Raw genomic sequence first — 23,069 nt, forward strand, 5'->3', positions numbered from 1 at the left:
AAGGATGTTGGTAATTTTAAGTTTCTCTGGCTCTAAGCTTGTGACATTATTATCCTGCTCTGTGTCAGTTTCCTTACAGATTTTAGATTTCTGACATGCCAAGTTTCCCTCTTTGCTCCTCCTTTGGTAAAATGTTGAAAAAAATATTCAAAAGCCTCCAGTTGCTTAGGAAAATAACCACAAATCTCCTAGATCTTTGGTTTCTGATGAGTCTTAATGAATGAGATATGCATCGTAATCAACATTAAGTTCAGTAACATTTTTTATTGCCTAAAAATGACAACCTAAATCAGTTCAGCTCCAACCATAATAAAAACCCAAATATCTCACTAAAATAAATACTAACCAGTAGTGTTGAGACTAGGATGAGGCAAGTGAGGCACTTGCCTTGGGCACAAAATTTAAGGGGACATTAAACAACAACAAAAACCCCTCAAAACGGAACACCTCAATAATCAAGAAAAATTATATTTTTAGAAAAGAAAATTAATGCCAAAAAATCATGTGGAACAAAATATCAAAATTTTAAATAAAGACAAGATCAGTAACAGCACCTTGTCAAGCCATATTGGAGCTTTAGACAAAAAGAAAAATCATTAATATTGATTCTGTCTTTATCTAGGATTTTGATTTTTTTATCGCATATTTTTGGCATTAATTTTCATTTATTTAAGTATTGCATTAGCATCTTATTTCTCTTGACTATTGAGCTTTTGGGTGCTCCCTTAAATTTTGCACCTAAGACGAGTGCCTCCACTTAACCTCATGCCAGTCCAGGCCCTTCCTAACCAGACCAGCAATGGTTAGGGTAATACGATGGCATATCCCCTCCTCTGAACATGTTAATTCCGGGGGGAAAGTAAGTACACTGTGATTAAGTCTAGTTACTATCATTGGTCCACCAACATCCATAATTTAGGGTCTGGTTTGGCAGTAGTTTCAATTAGAACGTTTTTCCCAAATCCAAAAAGATGGAAAAGTTGTCTTCTTGTCAATTCTATCTGAAGGCATCATCTTATGAAAACCCATTCATTTTTTTTAATTATTTTTTTTTACAGCTTGCTTAGGAAAGAAAACTCATCTAGTTCAATTCATCAAAAGGTTCTCCTCCCGCGGTAGCTTCCTCGGGCTCTTTCTCTGTTCGTCTTGGCAGGAGACGCTCTGTGGGGCTTCTTCCGATATTCCACCTTCGTCCACCCTCCTTCGCTGACTTTGTTCTCTTCGCCGGCTCCCGAGTCAGTCTCGGGGTTCAAAGGCATCCCCGGGATGGTCCGGTGTTGGTGGCGGTCATTTGGGCTTCGCTTGAAGTCAGGCGACTGATGCGCATTGAGCGCAGACTGATGAACTCGGTAGAACTTCCCAGAGTATCTCTCTCTTGAAGGCGTGGAGTGCGAATTCTTCCCGCTGTACCTTCCCCGAGGAGACGAGCTGAGCGACATACATCCGCGGTCGTATTTGTTCCGACTTCTGCCTGAGTACTGGGCCCTCTCCGAAGAGTTGTCGGACGTGAGACTGGCAAAGCCGCTGTCCTTGGAGTTGAGATGCAGAGAAGAGAAGTTCCTGGAGAGCCCGTACTGGGTGGGGGAGGAGCTCCTGGACTGGTTTATGGGTGTAATCTGTTGATACTTAATGGGCACCTGGGTCCGCCTCACAGCAGCGGCGTAGGAATCCTGGTCGTTGAAGTAGGGGTAGAAGGGTGACCCCAGGATAGGGTTGCTCTGGGAGCGTTGTAAACCAGTGTTGGAGGCAATCTGCCGCATGCGCAGGGTGTCCAACCACTGGCAATCAGCATCTGCAGAAGAAATGGAAGTGAGCATCTCTTACGCCACAGCAAAGCTGCACTGCCTAATTCATCAGCCTGTCTCTGGATAATGCAAGCCTGTTTGGGATGCTCTAAGCTTTACCATTCATAGAAATTCTAGGCTGGGTATAAGGACATTTCCTTTATTATTATAAACTAGAGGCCTGGTGCATGCATTTGTGCACCAGTGGGGTCCCCCAGCCTGGCCTGTGGTATCAGGCTGAAACCGGCTCTCCAACATCCCCCAAGGGGCCCCAGATTGCAAGGGGGTGCAGGCCAAGCCAAGGGACCCCACAGGTGCACGATTGGGGCTGGGGAGGGACGTTAGAGGTTGGCCAGCCGGGGAGGGATCATGGGAGGACTCCAGGCCATGTTTGGCCCTTCTTGCTCAGTCCCGACCCCAGCAGCAAGCTAACATACCGGTTGGAACATCTGCCCCCTGGTGGTCAGTGCACATTATAGTGAGTGTTGAGTGGCCTTAGCACATCATTAGCATATTACGCTTTGATTGGTTGAATAGCTGACCGGCCAACTGGTCACTTAGCATATTAATTAGGCTTTTATTATATAAGACTAGAGGTCCGGTGTATGAAATTTGTGTGTGTGTGTGTGTGGGGGGGGGCGCGAAGAGGTTCCTCAGCCCAGCCTGCACCCTCTCCAATCCAGGATCCCTTGGGGGATGTCTGACTGCCGGTTTAGGCCCGATCCTATAGATCCGGCAGTTGGACCTCCCTCTCACAATCCGGGATCACTGGCTCCTAACAGCTTACCTGCCTGCTGGCCTGATCCTCCTAACTGCTCTCCCCTGCTGGCCTGATCGCCTCTAACCACCTCTGCCTCGGCCCCACCACCATGGCTTTGTCTGGAAGGTCGTCTGGCAGACGTCTGGTCTAATTAGCATATTACCCTTTTATTAGTATAGATACATTTAAAAAAATAAAGGCCTTTACACTGTATATTTAAACTTATATGCTATATGCTTGTCATTATTCCATAGGCTTTATTTATATTATTTCATTTAATCATCTTGCTATTCTTTTCAGGTAAATAAATACTAATAATCTTATTCCATAAAGGAGGAGCAAGTTTGGGAAATAAGTAACTGGCCCAAGGCCACTTAGCTAATAATGCTGGGCCCATCTGCATCTAAATCCCATCTTCTTCCCACTTAGCCATATTCTCACTTCTGAAAACACTGTGAGTGTGTTTGGATGGCAGGGGCACATTTAGAAAACAAAAAGCTTTTTCTCAGCAAGCACTTTTAAGTCCTCAAGAACTCTGCAGATAAAAGAAATTGGATTCCAACAGGAGACAGCTAGAGTTTGTTTGGAAGAAAGACAGTTCATATCTCCAGAGGAGAGATTCCTGAGGTTCAGGAATAAGAAAAAAAGGGTTTTTTTTGCATGGAAATGAAGCAAACAGGAAAAGGTTAAGGTAAAAGAAAATGGTCAATTAACAAGAACCATTTTGTACACTATATTTTAGTAAATAAGCAAGGTTCTCACACGTGGATCTCTCCCATCTTCTCCAGGGCCCCACACTATGTTGCCTACATTCTTGAGTTCCCTGCTGGTCCTCTCTGAGCTCCTGATGAAACTTCTGACAAGAACAGAGGATGCTCACTTCTCTCTGCCAGCAAGTAGCCTCCCTTTGAAGGGTCTTGGGTTCGATTCTGGCCAAGGGCACATGCACAGGTTGTGGGCTCGATCCCCAGTAGGGGGTGTGCAGGAGACAGCCGATCAATGATTCTCTCTCATCATTGATGTTTCTATCTCTCTAGCCCTCTTCCTTCCTCTCTGAAATCAACAAAAATATATTTAAAAAGAAAAGAAAAGAGGAAACTACAGCAGACGTGGAGAGAGAAGACCCCTACAGATTTCAAGGGTGGAATGTTGTATGGATCAAAGGTGTTGCATGCATCAAGTGGGATCATGACTATGACAGCCTACAGAAGTAAAATGTGCCTTAAAATATTAATTATTTGGGAGGGGAAAATTGTTATAGTAAGAAGTCCTTAAGGCTTGATAGTATTTGCATGCAACACAAGATTGTTGAATTAGCAAATGAAAGAACTTAAGAGTTCCTCCTGTAGAGAAGCTAGTGAGGATCAACACCTACAATATGGGGTTAGTCATGTGTAGAGACAGCATGCCCTAAGAGATGTTTGAAGATGCATTTGTGGCTGAGAAGGCCGGTAAAAACTCAAGCCCAGTCATGATGGTCAGAATATCTTCTTGTGATCAATTGTGAAAGAAAATAACCCCATCAACTGTGTTGACAGAGGAAGGCAGGTCCAGCATGCTATTAAAGTATGTGTTGGAGAGTTTGGCTTACTGTCCAGGATTCTGGGCCTCCGGGCTGGTGCATATGTAAAAATATCTGGGCTGGTTGACAAGCCAGTCCTTACAGTAGAAGACATGTAGCCAGGCCCTCATAACTCAGTGACACTAGCCATTAGGGTCCTTTGTCTCCATGCCAACAAAAAACCTTCTGATATGGCTTCTCAGGTAGATTTTCTTACTAGGGAAAAATGCACTGATCAGAAAACATGTATTTCTGGTTTGTTCGCAGGTATATTTTTCATGATAAAAACTGAATTGCATGGGGTTTATGCATCCATCCCCATGTGTTTTTTAGCTTGTCACAGTCCTGCAGAACATAACTCTGGGTTGTATTTGAGTTTCTGGACCCACAAAGGTGACAGTCAGAACCTCTTCCCCGAATCTACCAAATGATGACTAATTTACCATCAAGCCAGCTGGCCTTCCTCCATGTTATTTCTAAGTTTTTTCTTTATCCTATATAATAAAAGCCTAGGTGGCGTCATGCGACGCTGTTCCAAGATGGCTGTCACAAGATGGCTGGCAGGGGAGGGCAGTTGTGAGCAATCAGGCCAGCAGGGGAGGGCAGTTGGTGTGACCAGATTAGCAGTGAGGGCAGTTGGGAGCAACCAGGCTGGAGGGGAGGGCAATTGGAGGGAACCAGGCTGGCAGGGGAGGGCAGTTAGGGGCGACCAGGCTGGCAGGGGACAGCAGTTGGGAGTGACCCGGCCTGTAGGGGAGGGCTGTTAGGGGCGACCAGGCCTTTGGGGGAGGACATTTGGGGGTGATTGGGCTGGCAGGGGAGGGCAGTTGGGGCAATTGGGCTGGCAGGGGAGCAGTTAGGCGTCAATCAGACCAGCAGGGGAGCGATTAGGGGGTGATCAGGCAGGCAGGCAGACAGGCGAGTGGTTAGGAGCCAGCAGTCCCAGATTGTGAGAGCGATGTCTGACTGCCGGTTTAGGCCTGATCCCTGTGGGCAGTTGGACATCCCCAAAGGGGTCCCAGATTGGAGAGGTTGCAGGCTGGGCTGAGGGACACCCCCCCTCATGCACGAATTTCATGCACTGGGCCTCTAGTATCATCTATAATTACCATCACCACTATCCATTATATGCATATCATGTTTTCTCTTTCTCTATCCTCTCTTACCTTTATTTTCCCGCTCCCTACTTTCCTTTCTCCCTTCCTCCCTCCGTCTCTCCCTCCTTCCTTCCTCATGACATTCCTATGCTTTGATGTATGTATGGTATTCAGGACTCAGGAAGTTGCCCCAGTGATAGCAGTAGCTTCATAAGAATGTTTGTTGGACATAGAAAATTCATATCTTTACCTACAATTTTGAAAACTAAATATATATATATACATATATATATACTTATTTTATTTAGCAATATAACATAATCATTAATTTTCATGTTTTATCACAGTTAACCAAATACTGAAATTTATTATAATATGCTCATATCTATAAGTCCATAAATACTATTTAAAACAAATATTGAAAAAATAGAAGAAGGGCCCTAGCTGGTTTGGCTCAGTGGATAGGCTGTCAGCCTGCGGACTGAAGGGTCCCAGGTTTGATTCCAGTCAAGAGCACATGCCTGAGTTGTGGGCTCGATCCCAGTGGGGATTGTGCAGGAGGCAGCCAATCAATGATTCTCTCTCATCATTGATGTTTCTCTCTCTCTCTCTCTCTCTCACTCTCTCTCCCTTTCCTCTCTATAAATTAATAAAAATATATTAAAGGAAATAGAAGAAGGAAGTATTATATTAGAAAGCTATATCTATTCACAGAGTGGTGCTTGTCCCTGGCATGAGAATTTGGTACTTAAGGGTTTGGAGTCTAGTCTAGAGCACGTCTAACTTACTTGAGTTAGACCTGCTTCCAGGGTTGCCCTCTGAGTTGGGGAATAGTGGCTGAATGGCAAGTTGGATGGCTTTCACTTCATCCTGAGGTTTCGTTCTATTCCACTGAATCGAATGAACATGTTTAGTGCTTTTGGGAGTTCTAACATCACTCTGTAAAAAGAAAAAAATTTAGTGAAACCCACAACCAAACATACACATGTTAATAAAATAGGAAGGAAAGAAAATCAGGTTATCATATCACTTCAATTTAACTTCTTAGAACACTATAATAAATGCATTAGGTGACATATTTATAGTTTGCCTAAATATGGTAATTTGATTAAGAGACACATTTTAACCACTTTATTCCAGATGAAAGCACTTTATTCCTTAGTGGATTATAGTCATTAAAAATGTGGCTATCTTCTCTCAGAATGTATTATATTTGGCCAATCTCAACTTACTTCTTTTAAAATAAGAAATGAAAAACAATTTCTTCTGTTTATAGTATTTGAAAGCTGACATTTTGTTGAATAAATAAAAATCTGACCACCATTTTGCCTGACTGCCTCTGATCAGCAGGGTAACTGGGCAAGTGTGGGTCATTTGGTGGGGCTAATTACCCCATGGGAGGTACAGGGTAACAGATTCAAAAGGGAGAGAGGATAGAGTCAATACCAAGAATTTGAAAAAGAAGAGGACACCAGATCAAGACACAGCACTTTCTTGTTTCCAAACTTCCCTACTCACCAGGTGTCACGAAGCAGGATTCGAGAGCCTCTCAGTGTTCAATAAGGTTACCAATACATGTTTAAAGAGCCCTGAAGTGACAGTTACAGATGGATGGAGCCTGAGAAGAGGAGGAGGAAGAGGAAGGGGAGAGAAAAGGAGAAGAGAAGAATTCCGTGTAGTATGTCTCCTTACTGACTAAGGAAGGCAGAGAGGAAGTCTAGCTATTATCACTGTCTACAATAGTAAAAAGAGGGTTTTCCTTGGTGGTGGGGTGGGGAATGGTCAACAGGCTCCAGAATAGTCTAGATTCCAAGTTCCTCAAGACCAGTCAACCTCTGTTTTTAGGTTTTGTGTCCTGCAAGCAACATTTGACAATTAATGCTATTTCTCAGGTGCCTCCTCCCTGAGACGCTGTGCACCTTGGCTGATGAGGATAAATAGCTGCTATAACACTATTGGCTTCCAGCACTGGGCCACCCTGGGGCAGTGAACTGGCCAGGGTTTGGATTCTAATGTTGAAAAGCCAGACCGGGGTGGCTCAGAAGACCATCATAATGTGCTAGTGCATGGAGTCCAATTGGAGGCTGTATTTACAGTCAGAGGACCTGGTGGAAACTGTGTTTACAGTCAGAGGACCTGGTGAGACTCCACCCACAATGACACTGACAACTCCAAACCTCTGGGCTACCATTCATCTCTCTGAGCCTATTTTCCCTAGCTGCCAAGTGAAGACAATGCTACCTACCTTTCCGTATTTACACAAGATCGATGAGATAAAACGTGTAAACTCCTCTTACAGTGCCTAGGTCATAGTAAATCCTTCCTGAATGTTCCTTGAATGAACACTTGAATGAATGAATGAAATGCACATCATATTGATGGTAGATGCATACCAGTATCTTCATGTGTGCTGAGACTCGGGGCTATACCTGGTCCCCTCTAACCCCGTCCCCCAGGGTTTCTCTACTTTGTATGTCCCATCAGCCATAAAGTCTTCCTAATGTTCAAAACATAATTAGGTTATTTTTTTAAAATATATTTTATTGATTTTTTTACAGAGAGAAAGAGAGAGGGATAGAGAGTTAGAAACATCGATGAGAGAGAAACACCGATCAGCTGCCTCCTGCACACCCCCCACTGGGGATGTGCCTGCAACCAAAGTACATGCCCTTGACCGAATCGAACCCGGGACCCTTAAGTCCGCAGGCCGACGCTCTATCCATTGAGCCAAACCGGTTAGGGCCATAATTAGGTTATTTTAAGCACTTGGCTTCCCCTCCATGCTTAGAGTAAATCCAAACTCCTCACTTTGGCCATGAGCCTGCATGCGCCAGCCCCGCCCACCTCTCTAGCTTTGTCATTGCCCTCTGTGCCTCAGGAACTCTCACTTGCCTTTCCTCTGCTGTTTCTTCCTTCTTCTTCCCCCTCAGAGGAGGGACCTTCCCTGGTCACGAAATCTCCTGCCCGAGTCTCACTATTTTCTGGTTAGCACTCATCACTCCCTGACATCACTTATTTATTTGTTACCTATTTATTTTCTATCTCCGCCCTCCCTCACTGGAATATAAGACTCAACAGAGTACAGATTTGGTCTATCCTAATCACAGAACAATATTTGTCAGTAGGCATTTGCTAAATAGATGAATTTTAATTTTAATAGTATATTTTTTTAGTGTAAGTTTTTGTAATTTTCTGTATATAAAATCTATGGAATATGCTTTTGATAATAGATCCCCCTTACCTCTGGAAGGTAGTTGAAGTTGAATCTATCCTTGTGAAGAATCACTGATCTACTCTTACCCCTAAACTTTAAGCACTCTGTTTTTTCACTGGCATCCCCAATACATAACACATTATGTGGCACGTAGGAGGTGCTCAGACATTAACTGATGAATGAATGAATTACTACCTCAGTCTCTATCTAGGTAAGTGTATCCTATTTTCTTTCCCTCCCAACACTTTGTTAGAGTAATTACATTGATCTTCCCATATTCACATTGGTTCAATGGTTTCTCGTCCAAATAAATTCCTACTGAGAAAGCCACCAGCCCCTCCACCCTTCCATCCCCGCCCCCAGAGAACCCCTCCCTCCATCCCAAGCTTACCTCATATGTGACAGTACATTCTACAGTCTGATTTTCTGTTATTCCCACAATCCACTTCTCCATTACAAATGGGGGCTGAAAAACAAAAGTTAGGCTGGTGTAGGGCAATGGTACAGCCTGTTCTGCTACAGCATGTTCCCCTGAGGCCGGCTGCACCAGACACAATTGGCAAATAGGGGCACAATGTCAGGTTAGCGTGGAAGTCGTGTGTGATTACTTATAGCGTGCCAGTGTATGGGGTTTTGGTTTTTATAAGACATCCTTTCATATATTTACAAACATCCAGTTCTGGCCTTCCACAATCTCCTCTTTCCTGATATATCACCCAATCCTATCATTAGGTCATTAATTCATGCTAATATTTTGAAGCATTAGCAGAAAACTTTCTCACAATGAAGAGAAACCCTTAACAATGTAAGACTGCGAAGTACCTTCCTCAAGCAGCGGCTGGTCCAGTGGCTTCAGCAACCACTCTGCCCTCCCCTATATCAGGCTATTGGCAAAGCTCTGCGTGCAAATGAGACTGTGGAGACATTTCCCCACTATATTAAAACAAAGGATCAGTGAAGAAGTGTACGCCTTGGATCCTATTTTAATTTTGATGAAAATGGTCATTATTAGAAATGAATCTCTCTGCTCCTCCCCCCGACCCCACTTCATCCCAGGCGTCTGAACTGGGTACAAAGCAAATTCGGCTGAGATTTAACTGGGCTAGTAGGTGTTTTGTTTGTTCTTCTTGCTGTTGTTTTGACTAGAATTGTTATCGCTTCTGATGGTGTTAAAAAATTCTACTTATTTTGAGTGGTCTGCCCCAATTCTAGTTTCCCTAAAAGCCCTATTAATGTTGGCGTGTGATTTTTGCAGACGATGTGGTTCGTCAGGAATGCATATATGGCATTACAGCAGAAACACTTGTATTTGATTTAATGCCTCCGCCCTGGTCTTTCTGCCCTGAACACCTTCCTTCCCTTAGCAGGCAATGGCTTGGATCCTGAATGACACTGAAGCAAAGAACAACTGCTGCAACCAGAGCCGGCACAGGTAGGGAGGAAAGAAGTACCTGTCCAGTCTTCAAGATGTCACAGCAATATGTCCCCCAAAATAAAGGAAAGTTGCAACCAGATCATAACCTTTACAGGTAAATAACACCATTGAAACAACTCCATTACTCAGGGAAATCCAACAATGAATGTCAAATCAATCTACTTGATGAACTTGGGAGTTTAGCAATTTTAAATTAAAAGGATTTGGGAGTTTAGCAATGTGATGCCTGGGAAGGGAACATATTTGCAAGTCTAATGATGTGGCTTTGAAGACTCTTTTCACTTCCCATGTGGGTGAACCCAGGTTCTTCTTTGCTACCAATCCCATTTCCTCCACTAACACCAAACACACACTTAAGAGTGTATAAGAGTTAATGGCACATGTGAAGTTCAGGGTGACAGTCCTATTGATACCATGGATGTTGTTGACCTTCGGTGATTTAAGCCTCATATATATATTTTCAGTGTGATTGGTACAGAGTTGAAATTTTTTTCCCCCAAGTTCTTTCTTTATTGAGTTTTTAAAAAAACCTTTATTGTTGAAAGTACTACAGTTGTCCCTTTTTTCCCCCCATTGATCCCTTCTAGCATGCCCCACCCCCCACCCCCAGGCCTTCACCACCCTATTGTCTGTGTCCATGGGTTATGCATATATGCATACAAGTTCTTTGGTTAATCTCTTCCCACCCACCCACACTTGCCTTCCCTCTGAAATTCGACAGTCTTTATTTTATTTTATTTTATTTTTAGGAGAAGCTAAGCATTTCTTTAAGACTTTCTTCAGTGTTTTTAATGGGCAGGCTTCTACCAGTGACCCTAAAGCAGGAACATGCTCTCTGGCCTCGCCAGGGATTCATAGGTGTGAACTTCAAGAAGCTGTGAAGACTTCAACACGTGCCTCATGACTAACCTCGTCACTGCCCTTCAAGAAACTGAGCACAACCAAGAAAACCTTCCTCCTTACAAGTTTTCCAAAGTTTAAAATGAGCCAAAATTTGAGGTAAATATTTTCATCTTTAGCATTTTCTTTTCTTTAGTAAATGACATTCTGAGTATAAAGAAATGTAGAAAAAAAATTAAATGATACCTTCTGTAATACTTTTTAGCTCACACAGCATAAGTGGAATTTTAACAAAAAACTATTATGATCTCAATCTGCTAAATAAAATGTGCCTTTCAACTGCCAGCTTGAGGCTCGGCTGATGTGAGCATCAGCAGCACAAAAGCACACTGCTGGGGTATTTTAATATCTTTGTTTGATATCTGTGAATTCACAAAAGCTTTTAAGCCGTAAATAGAACCCTACCTTTGTCATCTTTAAAATCTCTGCATCAGGTAGGTTGGTGTTGAATGTCACATCTTTGATGTAGGTTATTGCAATTTCATCCCCATCTATCTCCATATACATTTTCCACTTACAGTCCTGGAATTAAAAACAAAATTACAGAATTTGAGAAAGTGAAAAAAAAATTTTTTAGTCTCAATGTTTTATAACACATGAAGTATCCTATATAATAAAACCCTAATATTCAAATCGACCGAACGGCGGAATGACCAGTCGCTATGATGCGCACTGACCTTCATGGGGCAGATGATCAGTGCAGGAGCTGCCCCCTGGTGGTCAGTGCATTCCCATAGGGGAAGAACCACTCAGCCAGAAGCTGGGCTCACAGCTGGCTTCTGCAGTGGTGGTGGGGTCCCCCAAGGGGTCCCAGACTGGGAGAGGGTGCAGGCTGGGCTGGGGGACCCTTCCCCACCCCAGTGCATGAATGTCGTGCACCGGGCCTCTAGTTTTAAATAAAGTATTATTGGAGTGTTTCTTATTTTTCCTCCCCCATTTCAATAAAAGACATGAAATGAAATCTCTCGACATAGCTAAATAACCCCCAGTGAGGGCAATCTTGAGACATAATTTATCAATGTAAGTGTTCTATTATAGGGGTTGCAAACTCCAAATCCTAAAGGGGCCAGGCAGATAATAAAAATGAGTAAAGCCAGGCAGTTTCATTAAGGAGCCTTAAATTGTAATCTTTCAAAATTGACCAATTTAATTTCCATATTAACGTAGGAATATTTTTTTCATTGACACAAAGGGATGTAGTCTTTCCACTTTTTTTTTTTTTTTTTAAATATAAGGCCCTCTTGATCTACCTTTTCCTTTTCCAGTATTGATAATGACATAGGTTCAAGGAAGAACTCACTTTCCTTTTAACAGGAAGGAAGACAATACCACAAATGTGATGATGTATGACAATTGGCCTAACCAAGTGTTGGGGAGTTATGGGAAGGGTAAGGGACTCTAAGGAACAAAAGGGCAACTGTTTTAAAGGAACAACAGCCACTACTCAGCTTCTGCTGATTGTCCCCATGTGGGAATACAAGCCCAGTGTTGCTAAGTCCTTTAATGTTTCCTGAAAAACTGGATATCTGGATTCTTACATGAAAACTCTTGGTTTTTTAAATGATGGCATGTTACATTTTCAGGAAAAGAACCATGTAATGATACAGTGCTTTACTACACCATTAGTCACCAGGGGACTTTAAATTAAAACCACAATTCGATACACTATACAACTACCAGATGGCTAAGACTGATAACAGCTAATGGTGGCCAGAATTTGGAGCTACTGGATTACCAGTGGGAGTGTAAATGGTATAATTATTTTGGAAACAAGTCTTGGCAATTTATTATAAAACCAAACATACACCTATTCTATAACCCACAAAGTCTTCTCCTAGATATTTACCCCAGAGAAATGAAAAAAGACTTGCACAGAATTGCTCTGATTAGCTTCCTCATGAGAGCCAAAGAGCTGGAAGCAGGCCAAGTGTTCATCAACAGAAGGATAAACTGTTGTATATTCATAGAATGGAATATTACTCGGCAATACAAGGGAATTATTACTGATGCACGTAATGACATGGATCTATCACACAAACATTACAGTGAGTGAAAGTCTTATACAAAAAGAACATACTAAGAATTCCATTTATATGACTTTCTGGAACAGACAAAACCAATCTATCATGGGAAAAATTCATAAGAGTGGTTGCTTCTGCAGATGGGATTGAATGGGAAGGGGCGTGAGGAACTTTCTGGGAGTGGTAATGCTCTACTGATGGGGGTTTGGGTTATATAGGTATATGCATTAAGTGAGCAAATGCATATTGAGATGTGCACTTCTCACTGAACTCTAGCATACAGAAATATTTAGGAGAAAGTGTACTGATGTCTGTGAAGTACTTTGAAATGCACACAAATAGGGACTGATAGGTGGACAGATGTGATAAAGCAAGTAGAGTGAAATGTTAATGGTTGAATTGTGGAGGTGGGTATATGAGGGTTCACTATGAAATTTTTTCAACCTTGCTGTATGAACAATATAATGTGTTGTGGGATAAATACTGTGTGTACAATTAAAAGGAAAAATAAACTCATGTCTTTGCATCAGATTTGACCCCTGGACTATAAATTCACCTTCTTTCTTATATTCTTTGAAGGATTCTGAGAGATTGAGACTAATGTACTGAGCACCGTACGTGCCGAAACTAGAAAATGCTCTCGTAGCACTAGCCCTGGAATGCTTCCTTAGCAAGCCCAGACAAAATGATTATGAAAGAGCACTAACAGAAAGGCTGTTGACAACCTGTTGGCTTCACAAGGAAGCTGGGGGAGCCTGATGTCTTAGGAAAACTTGCAGAAGAATTGCAGAGCCAAGAGGAGCACAGGCCTGAGGGGAGTCACCCGCTTTCCCCAGTCACAGGCACAAGAAGGAGAGACAATTAGTGATGGAAAAGGTCTATTAAAAATACGAAAATCTAGCTCTTGGCTAACATAAGTCAAGTTAGTCACTCAGAATTGACAAATCTCTCAGTATTTCTTTGTTTTGGAGGCCCTGCGTCCGTGACACTTGGGCCCAGAGATGACTGGGCAGGATAATGACTCTTTGGAGTCTCCATTGCTTTTCTCTGAAACAGACTCAAGGCAGCAGTGGGAATAAAAAGCCTTCAACAAGCTGAGTTTATGTAGTTCTGGTTCTCTTACCTGTCAAGTTTTGGAATTAAGTTAGTCAAAGCACAGTCAAAAGACCTTGAACTGTGTGCAAATGTCCGATTCCCTCTGCTTGGCTCTCCCATCTCACAACCCAAGTACTCTGTGACCTCATTCCCCAAAGTGCACGTGCTCAGAGAAACTCTGCGGCGAGAAGGGACTGACAGGAAGGGATTCACAACTGTGGAATGCTTACTGTGCTCTAGGCATGTTGCTGGGTATGTATGCAGTTAATATCAACTTACCTAGTCGATATCCTTAAAATAGGTAAGAGAGGAAAATGGGCCTCAGACAGATTAAGGACTTTTCCAAGAGTTTCCTAGCCAACGAGCGGTGGAGGTGGGATGATAACCGCACAAGGAGGCCTGGCTCCGAAGCTGGAGGAGATGCCAATGGGGGAGGACAGTTGGGAAGGGTGGCAGGATGGACTCGCTGGGTGGTTTGAGGAGCTTCACAATGGGACCAGCTATTGACACAGACAGGCGGGAGAAGGACCAGAGAATATTTTGCTAATACAACCAAAGCATCAAGTGGCCATCGGTCCTGCCCTGGGCAACTGCTTCTTTGTTTCTCAAAGTCTAAGTTGGAGAAACAAAGATCTACATAATAGCGCTACAGACCTTCTACTTTCTAAATTCCCCTTTTCTCTTATCTGAAAGAAAGCCTTTCACCTGGACCATAAAGGAAAATAGCTGCAGAAGCAATAAAAGTATAATCAAGGCGGTTAGAAGACAAGGGTGGCATTCTCCATTCATTAAAAAGCAGGTACTTCTTGTTACAAAGCTGGGTAAGAAGGAAAGAGAATATGCATTGTTTACTTGAATTATTAACTCAATCTGTCAATGCCCTGCTATTACTCTTAGGTATTTTCAGGGCCTCTATGATTCAATTGTTGTCTACTTAAGAAAAGTAATCCACAAAGTAATGAAATTCTTTAACTTTTGCTCAATTTCAAATTACTCTAAAGTATTCCTGGTATTTTTGTTACCCAGTGAGTCATATGTGTCAATGAGCATTCTCCACAACTCCTAGGATTTAAACAAGTTATTGAATTCCACAGGAATTCAACTCCAGATGGAATGCCATGGAATGAGTTCTTACACAATTGATCACTGAAAAGGTTTTCATACAAATAAGATGAATTGAATCATCAGTAATATCACTAAAAGTAACAATTCCACATACTTACAAGCCCAATATAGATTTTTACATGCACAATTGCTACCTTTTCAGTTCCTTGGTAGTGATAGGGACCAGGTCATGGGAATGAGGGCTCTGTTTTAAAAACGATTCAGTTTAACCAGGGTGAACTATTGATTTTGGCTTGATGTGAGTGACAGAAAGGTGGGTATTGATTTTTTAATCGGAAACATTCTAAAGTCACTTTGGACGTGTGAAAATGATTCTCAATTCTGACAAGCAGAAATCAAAAGCAGGCAACTCTGTATTTTGAGAGAGCCTGTGGGGCCTCAAAGAACTCCCTTTCCAAAAGCATTTCACTCATGCTGGTCTGAAATAGCCCTGTTATTCACTCATTAGGTTGAAGATTTTGAGGATTTCTTTTAAAACAGAAACAATATAGGAAAGAATGATACATTAAGCCATTTACTAGGGGAGAAGCAGGAGGGGGAGATAAAAGACCACAAGTCTAAAGTCCAACAACATGGGTTTGAATCCGCCCCCCCCCCCCCAACTTTCTTCTCTCCTAACCTTAGCCAAGTTATATGTCCTGTCGGAGCCTTCGTGTCCTTTAATTACAAACAACTAGTTGTGCTCTCTGAGGTTTAAATGAGATAACGTAAATTAAGTTCCCAGCACAGTGTCAGAGCCAAAAAAGGAGCTCAAAGAGGAGTAATTATTATTGTTACTAATATTGGTTACCAACAGAGCTCCAGTTTGTTATTGGACTGGGTGGCCCATCATCTAGCAGCAATCTAAGGGAATGGGCCAGAGGTAATGAGTGTTCACTGGCAGGAAGGTACGAGGAGTGCCTAGATTTGGGATCTGGCCAGAACAGACAGGCTGGGCCAGAGCATCTTACTTGGGCATGAATTTGGGGATCCAGAGAACACTAAGTAACTCTAATGCCAGGGAATGTCCAAGGTTGGGAAAAAAGCCAGGTGGCAATATAACACTGACTGATTTTATGAAAGAAATCAAAGAAGGAGCAAACGTGTATCTTCTTACATAGATAAATGAAATAACACCAGTTCTTCCCTTTCCTGCGTCAATGAATCCTGATGCGGCCCTACCAATAGGAACATCATCTGGAGGTACAATGGCTATGAAAAGTGATTGACAGCCAGAGAGCTTTACCTCAGATGAGGAAACTAAAGATGAGGTATTCGACCAAGACAGCAAGTTGTAGAGCTCAGAACTCAGCCAAGGTGGTGTACTATATGAGAGCAGGTTTCCCCTCAGTCTTTTCTGAATCCTGAACAATCCGTGTTATGGGTTAACAGAAGTAAGAATTACAGTACAGAGGACTTTTATCTTCCAAAGTCAATAAACAGTGCAAATTATCTCAATGAATTTCTTTTTAGGGCTCCATGGCAGAGATTGGAACACTGAGTCTCTAACAAGTCCAACATGGCCGATTTCCCCCTCCATTGTTGAAAAAGATCATTGTTAAAAGTGCATATGGTGCCATTCACGGTCTGTATGCTCTTTCTTGACTGATCTGGCCAATGCCTGGAATCACAAACACTTCCTTGCAGCCCTGGCGTAAAGGGCTTTGTGGCGAGGCATGACTTCCACTTCCCAAACCAGCAACAACCCCGTCCCGTCTAGTTACACAAACAGATCATGAGACAGGTCCTGGCCACCATGGATTTTAACCTCCTAACTGGATTCCCACATGAGAAGACATTCCCACTGCTCATATCTGCACCTTGACGCACATTTCTGGGGGACGCTGATTACTATTCAAGAGGGAAAAGACACTATGACAGGAACAGAGCCGGGCACTGGGCAGCTCTTTGTTAGGGTGTTGAATAGCAAAAAGAGAGTTATCCACACCTTTCTACCAGCGAGATAATCTGCCTCCCAATGCGAATCTACAAGAAATATATGGAATTTTGTTGAGGAGAGGGGAATTTTTGCATTTGAAACCGATGAAAAAGTGACAATTCTGCTGGGTACCATTTATCTGGGCAGCTGCTGAAATACCTGGATAATTTAAAGAGCAAGTGCCTGGTAGGTGGAGGACAAGCAAGCATTCATTCCCTTTGAACTGCTTCAGCATTGCCAACTTTATGAAAATTTTTTCTGATTTAAGATTATTGGCTGAGTAAAAGAGCAACTATTAACCCTGTAAAGACAAAATTCTAAACAACACTCAGTTATGCTAAAGTATGTCTTACTGAGAAATCATTTTTATGTTCTTTGCAAGCTGTTTAAAATTCTTTGGAGTATAAGCGATGCCAAACATAGATATCCCTGCTCTCCGCCCCCCCACCACACACACACACACACACACAAATCAAGATAGCAACATATTTTCCAAATGGGAAAAGGAATTGAAGGAAGTACAAAAATTAAACTTTAAATATTAAATTCTGGGCAACTCAAGGAATAAAATCTCTCTCTAATTTTTTCCTATCAACACTTTATTGCAAATATGAACACTATAGGTAAATCTTTAAACATCTAAGGCCAAGATTTTTCAGGACATTTCAGAAGGAAACAGACCCCATATCAGGCTTTCAGGCTCCTACAGATCACCTTTACCTGAAGGTTGCAGACAACATTTTTTTTAATGTATTTTTTTTATTGAGGTATAATTTGCATACAATAAAGTGCAATATCTTAAATGCATTGTTGAATAAATGGTGACCGATGTATATACCAATGTAACCACACAAAAAAGCAAATTATTTTTACTTCCCTAGAAAGTGCCCTCATGCCCTTTCCCAGCCAATCCTTCCTGCACAACCAGAGGCACCGCCACTGTTCCAATTTCTTCACCATCGATTAATTTTGCCTGCTCTAGAACGTCACAGAGCTGGAATTGACAGACTGCACTGTATATATCCAGCTGTTTCCACATGGGTGTTTAAAGTTATGCCATGCTACTTAATCTTCACAGATTTACCCTCTCATAGATACCATTTTATAGATGATCAGACTGAGGCTCAGAAAATGTAGATTTGCAGAAAATTCACTTAGCTGCACTAGAATTGGAGCTTAAGTGCTGGGCATGCCCCGTCTAATGGTAGACACACTGCTGGTTAAAGTCCCCATCAGCCCCCCATCTGTCCCCCACGAACAGAGGAAAAGTAAAATCATCAGAGATCGCTCAGAATTCTAGCAAAGATGCCCCTCCACCTTACAAAGGCCTGTACCGAGGAAACATTTTAAAATATATAAAACACAGAGGTCGGAATAAACTTTTTAAGATTCAAGAGGGGGGGAAGAAAGGGAAACAATCTCATAGCAGGCGAGAAACGCAAGATGAAATAAAAATACGATAGAGATGTTGGTCATGCTGGTATTAAAAGTAGTAAGATGTTGATGATTTAGGCCTCCGAAGGCGTCTTTACATGCGTTGCTATTATCTAGCTCAGCTGCCGGAACCTGCTGTTTTAAAGGCAGGAGAGGGGAGCATCCCGCACTAGCACCTGGGTTATTTATCATTATGTATCACCCCACTACACTCGATTTTATGATGCTGCCTTTAAAAGGGAGATAATGCAAGTATGGTTAATTTGCTCCTCTTCTTTAGCTGTACAGTGTCGTGACCCATCACGGCTTTGTCCCACGAGATTTGTTTTTCCACCAAAAAGAAATGCACAAGAAACTCTCCCTAAAAATTCCATTAATAACCTCTTTCAGCGCGTATAGGTTGCCGGGTCTGGAACTAAGAATGTTTTAATCTCTTCAGCAAAACAATGTCTCATAATGATGTACAGGACTATTGCTGTACTGATGAAGAATCATACATAATTCAGCACCTTTCACTTGGCACCACTGTGATGTCCTCATTAGCGGTGGCTCACAGTGTCTGTCAGATGGTGTCCATGCGAACGCAGGCATTATATTGTCTTTGAGATGTGCAGCTGCTTCCATGACACTGCCAGTATATAAAAACATGACGCCAGTTTGTTTTATTTAGTGCTAAACCTTCCAGTTTGTAAAAACAAGGCTGACACAGAGCCTGACATGAGGCAGTGAAAATAATTAGCTCTCATTTTCTCAGCCTCCTATTTCCTTCTCCCTGCTGTGTTCTCTTTCCACTAAACCACCACATGTCAGTCGAAATGGGAGGCAATTAGTGGGCTCATTTCAGTCCCCACAACTGTGCTGAAAAGAAAGTATTTATGATGGCACAATGCACAGCTGAAAGATTAAATAACATTTGCCTTTTGAAAAGAAAATGACTTCTAGCTAAATGGGCAATTTTTGATTATTCTCAAACAAGCTTAGAGTAGTTGGTTTTTAAAATACAAGAAAGGAAAATGAGTCATTTTTAGGTGAAAGAATCAAATAAAACTTGACACAGTAATGCAAATAACTGATGTTTTATTGCAAAATATGTAAATGCGTTACACCCTTAACAATGGCTTGTGTCTAAGGTCAGGGCAGATTGGTGCCAACTAGACACCAGTGGAGATAAGGTTGTTATATTGCATTTGGGGGGATTGTTATTTGAGTTATGTATGAAAAGGGGGCTTTGCGGATGATGGTAAAATAAAGTGAAATCGAGTGAGACATACTTTCATATGATGTATTAGACACTCGACTACCTGAAATGGTGTGGATGTTAGCTGACATGTTTGAAAAGGGCTTTTTTTATTTTTTAAAAACTGCATTTGAAAGTGAAAGGTGCTAGGTATTCATCTTGGAGAAAAGGAATAGTAAATCTTGTTACTGATTTTTGAATAATTAAGAATCTATTCTATCTCAGACTGAATTTCTCAGTGAATATAGAAGGTGGTCTGGCTTACCTAATTACTGCTTAAATTTTTTTTAATACTGAGAAATAGGCTGCAAAAGAACTTTTACCCAGGACCCTCAAAATATAAAAACAGCTCTTTTACATATTAAATTCTCCTCCCACCTTCCATGACTTCAAGAAATATGATTTTTTTCTAATATATTTTTATTGATTTCAGAGAGGAAGGGAGAGGGAGCGAGAGGAACATCAATGATGAGGAGAGAATCACTGATCGGCTGCCTCCTGCACCAGAATAGAACCCGGGACCCTTCAGTCTGCAGGCCACTGAGCCAAACCAGCTAGGGCAAGAAATATACTTTTAAAGAACCACTAGCCTAGTTAATAGGCATTGTTTACCAGTTGAGCTATTCTCAGTCCAAATCCTAATGTCCATGATTGACACGGTCGTCATACATCTTTGCTTTTACAATATGCTGCTTTTAATTTCATTTCAAACGATCTCTCCCTCTTATTGCTGACTATTTTTAAGACCTAATTGTTGCTTCAGAAATCACAGGTCACTGTGAGTTACTGAAGTCTTCTCTCTGCCGAACTTTCAATGAGCCCAGAGGCTTTGGGAAACCTGTATGTAAAAGCAGAATCTCCTCTACTATTACCAACATCATGGCGTCAACAACTACAACTGCTCCAACATCTTAAGAAACAATCACAGATTAAAATTTTCTTTATCTATTTCCATAAGTATTTGAGTACAAACTCAAATCCTAATCTTTGATTCATACAATATGGTTAGTGCACCTGTATGAGCCAGTGCGATTCAAGGTGTCCTAAGCCAACAATGGAGTCGTTGGGAGGCTCGAGCTCTCTTTGAACTAACTCTGCATATAATTCCAGCTGGAAACCAGCAACGACGTATTTGCAATTTGTTCAGACCAAAGTCTTTTCATGAGATCCTTGCTATGAGCTATTTTAAAAGGAATTCAGAATCTTGACTAAGAAGACCAAGAGTGATCCAATGGTGTGCTGGAGCCAGCTCTCATGGTATGAGTGCTCACATCTCTCCCTGACTCCAAGTTCAGTGATGTCAGATTGGTAACCTGAACTTGGCTGTGGTGGGAGTATTTATTTAAACCATGGAAATCTGCAAACACTACAAGTGAGGGCTGCTTTTTCCAGTTGTTAGACATTTTCTGGCATGCCATTTCTACACCTCACTGGCAAGTACGTACTGAGCACCTCTCAGGTCCGCTTAGTTGTATAGGCCACCGACCAACCCATTTGAAGTCTATCTCCACGCTCTAATTAGAAATCAGCAGCATGTTGTGTAGTCAAATTCCGAACTGAATTTGTTCCTTCGCTGTCAATTAAAATTTGATTTCCTATAGAACCCTACCACTGCAAGCTTATGTACTTAGTAACACAAACACATGCGTGTACATATATTTCCCCCTCAAAATAGCTGAACATGGGAAATAAATTTCCCTACACTGAATTTTTAATAAATGCAAGATATATAAGAGTAAAGAAAGTGCTGGTTTTAGCTGTTCTGAAATTTACAAAAGGTGTTGGCTTTTTACTTCCTTACAAAATCCTTTTCTTTGTGCCCTGTTATTTTATTCATGTTTATCCATTTATAAAAATTACACAATAGGGGAAAAAAAGCCCTATTTGACCGTTTTTGATATTCATAGTGCTATGAGAAAGGGCCTGGAGATTCAATTAAGTTTATTAAATGCAGCATTTTATAAAGCAATCTAATAAAGACCTAAAATCACAATAGTAAGTGGGAAGTATTTGTAAAAAGCAGCTTTTTAACCTATAGATGAAAGAACCGGAGAGTGGGAGTGGGAGAAGGGGACAAGAGGCTGTGGGAGAGGACAGGAAAAGCCTTCGCTCTGATGGGCAGTGAGTGCTGCTTCCCTCCCTTCTAAACAGGCCCCTTCAAAATACGGCTCAAAAGAAACCAGAAGAGATGGTCACCTGGTGGGACGGACTGGGGTGGGGAAGCCTATCTCTGTGTAAGGGCCTCTGAAGCTGGGTGCTGGGGGAGACATTGCTGTTTCTGAAGCTTTTCCAACCCCAGTCTCTTCTCTGTGGCAGGTAATCAACGTGGACCCACAGGAGCCCAGCCGCAGTCAGGTTTCCTCGCCTCACTGGGAAAAGGAGGACATCAGGATAGGGAGGAACAAAGTGTACGACAGCCAACAAGGAATGAATGGCCTCCCAGATAGTTCCTTCGTAACTCTGCTTTTGAATTTTTATGGCACGAAGTCTCAGAAAGATCTTAGTGAGAAAACTGCTGGGTGATTTGATAGTTTATTCCTTGGCAATTTGAGAATCAATATTTCTGACTGGTGAGTTTCTTACAGATATAATAATAAACTCTATGCAGCAGAATATTTCAATGAAAAAGGGTGGTTGCCAGCCTCAGGAGTGCATGAAGCTGCCTGAGATTCTAGGAGCCCCTTCCCTTTGTGCCAAGTCAAAGGCCTTAGATCAAACCCGGCCGGTGTGGCCCAGTGGTTGAGTGTCCACTCATGAACTAGGAGGTCACGGTTCAATTCCCGGTCAGGGCACATGCCAGGGTTGCGGGCTTGATCCCCAGTAGGGATGTGCAGGATGTAGCCAATCAATGATTCTTCCTCAACATTGATATTTCTAGCTCTCTCTCTGAAATCAGTAAACACACACACATATATATATATATTTTAAAAGGTCTTAGATTACAAAACACAAGGCACTTTCTACACAAAACAAAATGGCAATTTAGTATTAACTGACCAACAATTTTTGCTTTTTTATTACTAATATACTTGGGGGATGATGATACTTCCAAAAAGATGAAGTATAACAATATGGTTCTGCCCTTGCACTGAATCTACCCCTTACCAGGTGTGGACTCTGGATGAAAAACTTGACCTCCCCCTCCCTCAGTTCCCTCCTAGGGATGATGCAGGGATAATGCTCCCTGTGATGGTGGATTGTAAAAATTACATGAGAAAAATGTTTGCAAAGTAGTTGCCACAGTGTCTGCCAGAGGTATAAAATAATAATAATTATCATAGGCATTTCAAGCCCCTAGCACAGGAAACTTCAGCTGAGAAAGACCCAATTTCTGCTAATTCCATGGTCATAACTTCAAGGCTGCCTCAACATACAATGCTACTTCAATTAATAATTAATTGTACTCTTTAGAAATAGGTCAGGTAAATAGGTAAAATGCATTCTCACTAATTATTAATTTAAAATTTCAGTGAGTGAAGCCTTTGGCC

General features: G+C 41.9%; 1 protein-coding gene across 7 annotated transcripts in view; it reads right to left on the reverse strand.

The window, feature by feature from the left end:
* Window positions 1-244: 244 nt before the first annotated feature.
* The window catches only part of MAP3K20 (mitogen-activated protein kinase kinase kinase 20), a 138,969-nt gene continuing 116,144 nt past the window's right edge, over window positions 245-23,069 (reverse strand). For all 7 annotated transcript variants that reach the window (XM_036319961.1, XM_036319960.1, XM_036319958.1 and 4 more), the window contains 4 exons: window positions 11,157-11,273; window positions 8,808-8,882; window positions 5,991-6,141; window positions 245-1,792 (listed from right to left, as the gene is read on the reverse strand). In XM_036319961.1, the coding sequence (XP_036175854.1) occupies window positions 1,095-1,792; window positions 5,991-6,141; window positions 8,808-8,882; window positions 11,157-11,273 (1,041 nt within the window). In that variant the 3' untranslated portion in view covers window positions 245-1,094. The remainder of the gene's footprint in view (window positions 1,793-5,990; window positions 6,142-8,807; window positions 8,883-11,156; window positions 11,274-23,069) is intronic.

Source organism: Myotis myotis, unplaced genomic scaffold (genome assembly GCF_014108235.1).
Source record: "Myotis myotis isolate mMyoMyo1 unplaced genomic scaffold, mMyoMyo1.p scaffold_m19_p_8, whole genome shotgun sequence".
NCBI classification, from domain to species: domain Eukaryota; kingdom Metazoa; phylum Chordata; class Mammalia; order Chiroptera; family Vespertilionidae; genus Myotis; species Myotis myotis.